The sequence below is a fragment of the Salvelinus fontinalis genome, chromosome 3 (assembly GCF_029448725.1).
Source record: "Salvelinus fontinalis isolate EN_2023a chromosome 3, ASM2944872v1, whole genome shotgun sequence".
In the NCBI taxonomy this organism is placed as follows: Eukaryota; Metazoa; Chordata; class Actinopteri; order Salmoniformes; family Salmonidae; genus Salvelinus; species Salvelinus fontinalis.
Window position 1 is genome coordinate 1,295,012 of NC_074667.1, and position 10,545 is coordinate 1,305,556.

General features: G+C 44.9%; 1 protein-coding gene across 2 annotated transcripts; it reads left to right on the forward strand.

The window, feature by feature from the left end:
• Positions 1-1,185: 1,185 nt before the first annotated feature.
• LOC129835652 (dnaJ homolog subfamily A member 3, mitochondrial-like) lies at positions 1,186-9,060 on the forward strand. Of its 2 annotated transcripts, XM_055901377.1 has the most exons (12): positions 1,186-1,427; positions 1,868-2,007; positions 2,244-2,327; positions 2,568-2,783; positions 3,182-3,334; positions 3,699-3,846; positions 3,996-4,060; positions 4,391-4,519; positions 6,633-6,748; positions 7,130-7,227; positions 7,502-7,637; positions 8,125-9,060. In XM_055901377.1, exons 1-11 carry the CDS (start codon positions 1,223-1,225, stop codon positions 7,621-7,623), a joined length of 1,476 nt encoding a protein of 491 aa, XP_055757352.1. In that variant the 5' UTR covers positions 1,186-1,222; the 3' UTR covers positions 7,624-7,637; positions 8,125-9,060. The 2 variants fall into 2 exon arrangements, with proteins under 2 accessions (XP_055757352.1, XP_055757356.1); XM_055901381.1 differs by lacking the exon at positions 7,502-7,637.
• Positions 9,061-10,545: the final 1,485 nt, after the last annotated feature.

A 10,545-nucleotide genomic window follows, 5' to 3' on the forward strand; every position in this document is an offset into this window, starting at 1 on the left:
CACACAGTCATCCAGAACAGCTGATGCTCTCATGCATGTTTCAGTGTTACTTGCCTCGAAGCGAGCATAGAAGTTATTTAGCTCGTCTGGTAGGTTCGTGTCACTGGGCAGCTCTCGGCTGTGCTTCCCTTGTAGTCTGTAATAGTTTGCAAGCCCTGCCACATCCGACAAGCGTCGGAACCAGTGTAGTACGATTCAACCTTAGTCCTGTATTGACGCTTTGCCTGTTTGAGTGTTCGTCGGGAGGCATAGGGGGATTTCTTATAAGCTTCCGGGTTAGAGTCCCACTCCTTGAAAGCTGCAGCTCTACCCTTTAGCTCAGTGCGAATGTTGCCTGTAATCTGGTCATACTTGAGTAGAAGTAAAGATACCTTAATTGAAAATAAAGGTCACCCAGTAAAATACTACTGAGTAAAAGTCTAAAAGTATTTAGTTTTAAATATGTTAATAAAATATACTTAAGTATCAAAAGTTAAAGTATAAACCATTTCAAATTCCTTAGATTAAATAAACCAGACGGTACAATTTAGTTTATTTTTTATGGATGACATTCTATGATGCATTTTTAACAAATCAATGAATGTTGATGATATTGTGTGTGTCAGGTTGTTGCATGATTAACTGTTGATATTTGTTACTAATTCATCATAGCACTAGAGAATAAACAAATAACTTTACCACGTATCATTTATGCATTATTCATATGCTTACCATGCTGAACTTATGACAAAACAATACTACATATCCATAATAACTTATAAATAAAGATTGTAGCTACTCTCAGTGCTTGCCTTGCCCCTCTGACCTGTACATTTTTATGTTACCATTATTTAAAACTAGGCAAATCAGTAAGTAAGAACTAGGCAAGTCAGCAAGTAAGAACAAATTCTTATTTACAATGACGGCCTACACGGCCGGATGTGATGCAGCCTTGATTCGAACCAGGTACTGCAGTGACGCCACTTGAACTGAGATGCAGTGTCCTAGACCACCGCTCCACTCCAATTAAAACTTGTTTAATTATTAATGAATATGATTTGTTTGTTTAGGATTCCTGGTAATGAATAGTTTGTATGTATGCTTGTTTGCATGTGACTATTCCTCTTTTGTTTGTTGATATTTGTTAATAAAAAAATAAAAAAATAAAAAGACCACCGCGCCACTAAGGAGCCTACATACCGCACATGCGCAGTGCACCGTCAGCCTCTGTAGCGATGCAAAGATGGCGTCCTCCGTGGTTGTCTGCACTGCGCGTTTACTCAACTTTGTAGGAGTGTCTTCTGGCCATCGTCGGGCTTGCTCGCTGCTTGCCTCGGCGAGACATGGAGAAGCGTGTGTCACAGAGATGTTGGGGACACAACGGTGCAGGATAGGGGGCAACTTTGGCTGTTTGAGACCTGGAAATGCAGTGACATTGAGACTCACAGGTGAGAGAGGAAGGACTGTCTGGAGTTGGTGTCAGTAAATCTAGGTAGTAGTTTGGTTGCTATAGAAAGATATTTGTTTTGTCAATCTTTCTGTAAATATCGTTTTTGTGTTTTCATGTCGCGATCAGACATTAGACACTCTTGGTTGGTACAGTAGCTGGACGTGCATGATGTAACTGTGCTCAGTCAATGGTCAAGCACAATATGTACATGACACAATCTACCGTGTCTGCACTGGTAGTTAACTACAAACTAGCTAGTCCGTACAGTTGTCTAGCTAGTACAGTATACTTCGAAATGCATTATTCTCATTTTTTGTCTAGCTAGTTAGCAATGTCTAACACAGACATGCTAAACACCATTACCCAGAATGCTTTGCTTCAATACAAGGACAGAAGTTATGGCTCTTTGACGCAGCTCATATCTCCTTCTCTCCACAGGACTGAGGCCCCCCCATGTTGTCAGCAGTAGTCACTCCTTCCACACTAGCTGCTCCACAGCTAACAAACAGGACTTGTATGATGTTCTGGGGGTGTCTCGCACGGCCACTCAGAAAGAGATCAAGAAAGCCTACTATCAGGTGAGAGGCTTGTCTATTAGGAGAGCCTGCAGCTGTGGCTCTGTTGCTGTGTGGGTTGTTGTTGCAGAAATATAGGCCTAGACTGTTGTCATTATGGAGTTCTACACGTATGGAGTTCTAGAATGTTCATAAACATTGATTCAAACTTCAGTTGTAAACAGTGAAATAGTACATGGCCTTGTCCAGTGAAATCAGCTGGGTAGGCTATATAATACCATTGGCCTATCCTATTCCAGATGGCTAAGAAGTACCACCCAGACACCAACCAGGATGACCCTCAGGCCAAGGAGAAGTTTGCCAAGCTGGCAGAAGCCTACGAGGTAGGCATTCAATTGGTCCCTGGCCTAATTCTACAAATTCAAGTCCTGCATGTTTTCAACTGGCCAAGAATTACATTTCCAATATATCAAAACGCCCTGCCAAGCCAGGCATAGGATCTGATCCTAGATCTGTACCTATTTCAGCAACTTCTAGTCTCTTCGATATTATCTATAGATTGACAGTGAGACACAACCCCTTAGCAATGACTGGGATATTGTTCCTGATGTTGTTCCCCCAAGGTGCTGAGTGACGAGGTCAAGAGGAAGCAGTATGACACGTACGGGGCGGCAGGCTTCGACCCCAGCCAGGCGGGAGGGGGGGCGGGGGGCCAGCAGTACTGGAGGGCCGGGGGGGCCAGCGTCGACCCAGAGGAAATGTTCAGGAAGATCTTCGGGGAGTTCACAGGAGCGCAGGGTTTCGGAGACTTCAACAGCATGTTTGAACAGAGGCCAGAGGTGCGGTTATAACATGTTATAACAGATTAATAACCCGGTTATAACAAGTTTCATGATTCGGCATAGAATTAGAAATGGTAGAATGTACAGGTTCTAATTAACAGCAATGTTACATGGTTTCATGTGAATGTTTAGAGCTTGCTTAGTTATTCATATTCAGCCATATGTTTTAATCTAACTCTTTCTCCCTCTCTCTCACACCTTATTACCTCCCCCCTTTTCTCCCACTATACCTCCATCTCTTTACCCTTTTCTCTCTCTCCCTTTTCCTGTCTCTCTCTGTTCCTCTCTCTCACACCTTATTACCTCCCCCTTTTTCTCCCACTATACCTCCATCTCTTTACCCTTTTCTCTCTCTCCTCTTTCCTGTCTCTCTCTGTTCCCTCCCTCTCTCTCAGTTTGTGATGGAGCTGACGTTCACCCAGGCAGCTAAGGGAGTGAACAAGGAGATGACAGTGAACCTGGACGATGCGTGTCAGAGATGTGACGGTAAAGGTAGCGAGCCAGGAACCAAGGTCCAGCACTGTCACTACTGTAACGGCACCGGCATGGTGAGTGGTGTCAACCAACTGTCACCGTCAGGGACCAGGGCCTGTAATTCCAAAAGCGTCACACAATGATTTATTATGATATAAAAGGCTAAACTGATCCTAGATCAGAACTGCTACTTTAAGTACAGGCCCTGATGTTTTACATGGTTGTCTCCACGGTGACCATATCTCTTTTATAAAACAGAAATCTCAGGGAGGCAGTAGCCATTATGAATTCATTATTTACTCAATTTACTTCAGGGCTTAACATCTTTGATCCACACTCCCATAACCTAAGGCACCTTTATCATCATTATACTGTAGTAATAGCCATGTTAAAAATGTGTGATAATCATAATGTTGGCCTCTGTGCTGCCCCCTGTAGGAGTCTATAAACACCGGTCCCTTCATGATGCGCTCTACGTGTCGACGCTGTGGTGGGCGGGGCTCCATCATGACCACGCCCTGCGTGATGTGTCGCGGCTCGGGACAGACCAAACAGCGACAGACCGTCACCGTGCCTGTACCCGCAGGTGAGAGAGAGGGGTGTGAGAGAGTGACACTGACTGACTGTGTGTGTCTCTGGTTGGGCCATGATACAAGGAGACAATTGTTCAATGATGTGATAGAAATGCAGATTGACTTCAGACATGGACTGATGTTGTTTTATATTGTCTTGCAGGAGTAGACAATGGACAGACTGTACGAATGCCAGTGGGGAAGAAGGAAATCCACATCACATTTAGAGTAAGTGTGGACAGCATTTAGCTCGTTGCTTACCCTTCAATGAGCTCCCAGACATCAGTTACACGACTGTCTGCTGTTGCTTTCTCTTTGGGAGTTTGAGTGCGTAGATATCTGAAGTATTATTCATGTCAATCCTTGTTTGATTGATTGTGGTTCTGATGATCCAGCTTTGCTTTGGCTGACCAACCTGAAGCCTTCATGTTCTGTAGACCAATCCAATATAAAAAACATTGGGGAAACAATTGTATTTTTCTCATTTGTGAAACACTTATTATGACACTGTTATATTTGTGATGGTTCTGATGGTCCGGTATCTCCTCTTCTCTCCAGGTCCAGAGGAGTCCAGTGTTCAGACGTGATGGGATCAACATCCACTCTGATGTCCACATCTCTGTAGCCCAGGCTATTCTGGGGGGCTCTGCCCGGGCACAGGGACTCTACAACACCATAGATATACAGGTGAGAGGGACGGAGAGAGAGAGGGAGAAGGAGTTAGATCTCTGTAGGCCAGGCTATACTGGGGGGCTCTGCCCGGGCACAGGGACTCTACAACACCATAGACACACTCACCGGCCAGTTTGTTAGGTACACCACACTGTTCACCAAACTGAATGGCTCCTACAGACAGTGAGTCACGTGGCCGTGGCTTGTTGTATGAAGCAGGCAGACGAGCATCAAGGAATTCATTTTCTGTTCGATTGAACGTTAGAATGGGGCAAAACGAGTGACCTAAGGGACTTTGAGCGTGGTATGATTATTGGTACCAGGCGCGCCGGATCCAGTATCTCAGAAACGTCCGCCATTCTGGGCTTTTCACACATAACAGTGAGACAAACATAAAACATCCAGTCAGCGGCAGTCGTGTGGGCTGAAACAGCTCGTTGATGAGAGAGGTCGAAAGGAGAATGGCAAGAATTGTGCAAGCCATCAGGCGTGCCACAAACATACAAATAATGGCGCAGTGGTGTGCAGAACGGCATCTTGGAACGCACAACTCAACGATCCTTGTCACTGATGGGCTGTTGCTGCAGACGACCACACCGGGTTCCACTCCTATCAACTAAAAACAAGAGGAAGCAGCTCCTGTGGGCATGTGAACACTGGACACTTGAGTGTAAAAACATCACCTGGAACATGACAGCGAGCTCAGTTTAGTTGAGTGACCTGGACAGTCCCCAGACCTCAACCCAATAGAGCATCTTTGGGATGAGATGGAACGAGATGTCTGCAGCATGAATGGACCGCCAGTCCAATCTGCAGCATGAATGTACCGCCAGTCCAATCTGCAGCATGAATGTACCGCCAGTCCAATCTGCAGCATGAATGTACCGCCAGTCCAATCTGCAGCATGAATGTACCGCCAGTCCAATCTGCAGCATGAATGGACCGCCAGTCCAATCTGCAGCATGAATGGACCGCCAGTCCAATCTGCAGCATGAATGGACCGCCAGTCCAATCTGCAGCATGAATGGACCGCCAGTCCAATCTGCAGCATGAATGGACCGCCAGTCCAATCTGCAGTATGAATGGACCGCCAGTCCAATCTGCAGTATGAATGGACCGCCAGTCCAATCTGCAGTATGAATGGACCGCCAGTCCAATCTGCAGCATGAATGGACCGCCAGTCCAATCTGCAGCATGAATGGACCGCCAGTCCAATCTGCAGCATGAATGGACCGCCAGTCCAATCTGCAGCATGAATGGACCGCCAGTCCAATCTGCAGCATGAATGGACCGCCAGTCCAATCTGCAGCATGAATGGACCGCCAGTCCAATCTGCAGCATGAATGGACCGCCAGTCCAATCTGCAGCATGAATGGACCGCCAGTCCAATCTGCAGCATGAATGGACCGCCAGTCCAATCTGCAGCATGAATGGACCGCCAGTCCAATCTGCAGTATGAATGTACCGCCAGTCCAATCTGCAGCATGAATGGACCGCCAGTCCAATCTGCAGTATGAATGGACCGCCAGTCCAATCTGCAGTATGAATGGACCGCCAGTCCAATCTGCAGCATGAATGGACCGCCAGTCCAATCTGCAGTAACTGCGTAATGCCATCGCGTCAGCATGGACCAACATCCTTGTGGAACGGTTCTGACACATTGTAGAATACCCCGAAGAATTCAGGTTGTTCTGGAGGCAAAGGGGGGGGGTCTGACCCGGTACGAGATGGGTGTACCTAATAAACTGTCCGGTGAGTGTATACAAGTGAGGAGGGATGGAAGGAGAGAGAAATAAGTTGTTTTCTGCCCGGTCACACTTACTATACAACATTATAGACATCCAGGTGAGGGAAGGGAAAAGGAACTGTATCCCTGACTATTGAATTTATCTACATGAAGTGTTTCAATGTTTGGGTGTCATTTTGTTCAGTATGTATTACATTACCACATCTGTTACGCTGACCTAGTCAATCTGACAACCATCTGGAAATATTACATTAAATACATGTTACACTGACCTAGTCTTGCTTGTCCAAGCTGAAGGGTCTACTTGACTTGTGTCGCTAGACACACTGTCAGATGTGAAAAGAGACTGGATTGACCGAACCACTGCCCTTTGTTTTGTAGATCCCTCCAGGTTGCCAGGCCGACCAGAAGATCCGCCTGCAGGGAAAGGGGATCCAGAGGATGAACAGCTACAGTTATGGAGATCACTACGTTCACATCAAGATCAGAGTACCTAAGTAAGAGAGAGAACACACACACAGACATGTGCAGGGACACACACTCCCAGAAACACACACACATCAAATCTAGTTTTATTGGTCGCATACACAGATTTGCAGATGTTATCGAAAGGGAAGCAAAATGCTTGTGTTTCTAGCTCCAACAGTGCAGTAATACCTAACAATGCAATACTCAAAACATAATATACACATAATCCCATAGGAACTAGAAACAGGCTGACTGTGGCAGCGCCATCTTGTGGAGAGTCTGACATTAACACAGACCCATTCACTTAACACTGACTTGTCTAGCTAGCATGGTTTTGTGTGACCACTGCTTTCACTTCATGGTTAGAATAGCATGTTATTATCCATCCCTCTTGTCTTCTACCACTGTAGGAAGTTAACTCGTCGACAGCGCTCCCTGCTCCTGAGTTACGCAGAGGAAGAGACTGACGTGGAGGGGACTGTCAACGGAGTCACTGCTACTACCACAGGTAGGTTGTTTATACCTGGGAATTCTACTATATAGTTCCACATCAGATCACCTTGTCTTTCTCCTGCCAGTGGTAGCCTGTCCCCTCAATACACACACACTTTAAATACTTTACTTAATCTATAAATCACATTACAGCAAATAAGGATTCAAACACTCTCACACACACGCGAAGTACACAAGTGTATACAAACACACACACACACACGTGTTAAAACATGACGCAAACATGGGTCAAATTTTGGCTGATGCATGTAGTACCTATTTTTGTCCAGGTGGGAGCAGGAGTGGTCAGCGCTCTGAGTTTGGGGCAGGACAGGACAGAACAGACGGGCAGGAGAAGAAAGAAGAAGAGGCAGAGGGCATCCTTTCCAAAATAAAGAAAATCTTTAGCTGACAGCCACACCTCAGGTAGGACCCCCCAACACCCTTTACATTAGCTGTGTAATGTGTGTTAGTCTGACTAGAACATGAATACTATACCTTCAGAATACACACACTAACATACATTTCTCCAACCTGCGGTGTGGCTGTCCTATAGTACAGTGGTTCCCAAACTGTGGGGTGGGCACCCTCTAGGGGTCGTCAGGGAGGGCGCGGGTATACATCACATGAATATACATTAGACATGGCAAAATGAATAGAATTGCAAGAAAATTAGCTTTAAACCTGCAAAATGTCAGAATACACACTAACAGATCACTCCTCCAACCTGCGGTGTGGCTGTCCTATTGTAGATAGTATGTAGGTCTAGATATACCTGCTGCTCATTCCTCTGCTTAGGCCTGTTCTATAGAACCAGCCTCACACCTGTAGATGTCTCCCACCAACCCGGACTAATAGTCACTTTTGGAAGCATTTGTCTGACCTCTTGTTCCCCCCCATTTCCTCCTCCCAGGTAAGAGATCAACAGGACAATAATGGGAGAAGGTAAGCGACTGGCACTCCGTCCCGCTCTCTACCCTCCCTCACCTACCGCCTGGACAGAGGGAGAGAAAGAGGGAGGTAGAGAAATTGAGAGGGGTTTGGATTTGTTGTAAGAACATCCATTTAGACACGGAATGGGCCACCAAGAAAGTCCATTTAGACACGGAATGGGCCACCAAGAAAGCCAAGCCTTGCCACACACTGTTTAGTCCCAAATGACACAGGTGTTGGGTTGAGAAACTAAAAACGTGTTTTATCTGGAAGGGATTCAAAATGGACGTCAACAAGGAGTACAGGAGGAGGAGAAGAAGCGAAGACGATCATTTGAGCAAGCTTTTCACAATGAGTGTGTTTCAGATACACAAATTCTGCACAGATGATCAGGACCTGTATTCAGAGTAGGAGTGCTGATCTAGGATCAGTTCCCCCTTGTCCATTCATTTTAATCTGAGGCAAAACTGATCCCAGATCAGCATTCCTACTATGAGACGCTTTATGAATATGGGCCCTGATCTTACAATGTCTGGTCTGGAGAAGTGTCTTAGCACCTCAGGAACCACATCCATAAGAGAGTGTTTGTATAATCTGTGCAGAATGTATCAAGAACACACCCATTGGCACCATGTTGTGGTCTGATGAAGGCTGATGTATTCAGAACACACCCATTTGCACCATGTTGTGGTCTGATGAAGGCTGATGTATCTAGAACACACCCATTGGCATCATGTTGTGGTCTGATGAAGGCTGATGTATCTAGAACCCACCCATTGGCATCATGTTGTGGTCTGATGAAGGCTGATGTATTTAGTTGTATTGTCATTGTGGTGTTGTATGTGTAAGGGGCAACACAGCTGTGCAAGACTTCGTTAATAAAGTATTGAAACACAACTTCATCAATACATTAAAATGCTGCATTGTGGTAAATGTAGTGATGATCATAGTTGTATCAGTGCATCTCTAAACCCTTCTGGACTACAGTATAGGTGGACTGTGTTTATTTGGCAGCAAACGGAAAACATAGTAACAAAGTAGTAGATATTACCACCTCAACAGTGTGAAGAATTTAAAAAATAGTTAACACAAGGAATAAATACACAATGAGTAACAATAACGTGGCTATATAAATAGTAGCATATGTGATGAGTAAGTGTGTGTTTCGACTATGTGTGTCAATGTATGTGTGTGTGTATATTATACACACACACACACACACACACACACACACACACACACACACGTGAGTGTGTGGGTAGAGTCAAAATAGTTAGTGCAAAAAGGGTCAGTGCATATAGTCTTAACTATTTAGCAGTCTTCTGGTTTGGGGGTAGAAGCTGATCAGGGTCCAGTTGGTTCCAGACAACCAGTGTACTGTGCATGTTTTTGTTTTCTTTGACTTTTTTCACTAATTGATCTTAGCGAATCACACTACGGCAGGGCATGGCTCCAAATCAATACATTCTCTAACTCAGCTTCTCATCTCCTCTCATTTTCTTAAATACATTGTGTATCCAATGTAGAACCTGGTCGACCATCACATTAAAGTTGATAATCATCGACGTTGTCGTCCTCCAGTGCATCACGGTGCCGAGGGGCCCCCCAGGTTGATCACTCTGACCGATCTCAGTCTGCTCCAAACTCACTGTGACAAAGGGTAGAAGCAAAATTGAGTGCAATGTAGCCTACTGTGATGATTCATCTCCTTTGTTATTTTATGTAATAGTTAGCATTTTTGCAGTCTACAGGGGATTAGAGTGTTACAGGTGAATCAGCAATTCTGTGTGTACAGTAATTCAGTCATGATTGGCCACATGTACACCAAAGTAGTCAGCTGTGGACAAGATACACTTGTAATATGACATGTGTTCTTACTGTCAGGGGGATACAATCCAATACTGCGCCTCCTTTGGTTTGTCCTGTTAGTAGGAGGACCTTCTCCAGCTCCCAGAGCTAGTGAGACCAAGGAAGAGAAAAATAAACATGAATGTGATATAAGTCAAATCCATTAGTAACAACTCAACTTTTTTTTACTACTTGCAAAAATAGGTCAGGAAAAGTTGCCATACAGGGCCTCGCTGTTGTCACTTCCCTGTCAAGGTGCAAAAATAGGTCAGGAAAAGTTACTTTATGGATCCTAGGAAATGTCAGGAGTAGACCTATGCACTAGTATCCATTTATCACAGTTGAGCCTATTTGGTACACGGCCACGTTAGTAGCATCAACAAGCTCCGTCTCATGTTGAATTAGACATTCATCTATGTTTAAAAAACATTTAGAAGTTGTTCCAAACGTCATATTTAAGGTAGGGGTGTTTAATGTTTAAATTACATTGGGATCGTTAACGTTCAGAAAAAGTCGATAGCGGAAAACAAAATCAGTGCAGTTATCCCAAAAC

Excerpts from the sequence above, each read along its gene's own strand:
- LOC129835652 (XM_055901377.1), top strand. The coding sequence starts at position 1,223 with ATGGCGTCCTCCGTGGTTGTCTGCACTGCGCGTTTACTCAACTTTGTA. Across the intron at positions 2,008-2,243 it reads TCAAGAAAGCCTACTATCAG|ATGGCTAAGAAGTACCACCC; the intron begins GTGAGAGGCTTG and ends ATCCTATTCCAG. Across the intron at positions 7,228-7,501 it reads AGTCACTGCTACTACCACAG|GTGGGAGCAGGAGTGGTCAG; the intron begins GTAGGTTGTTTA and ends ATTTTTGTCCAG.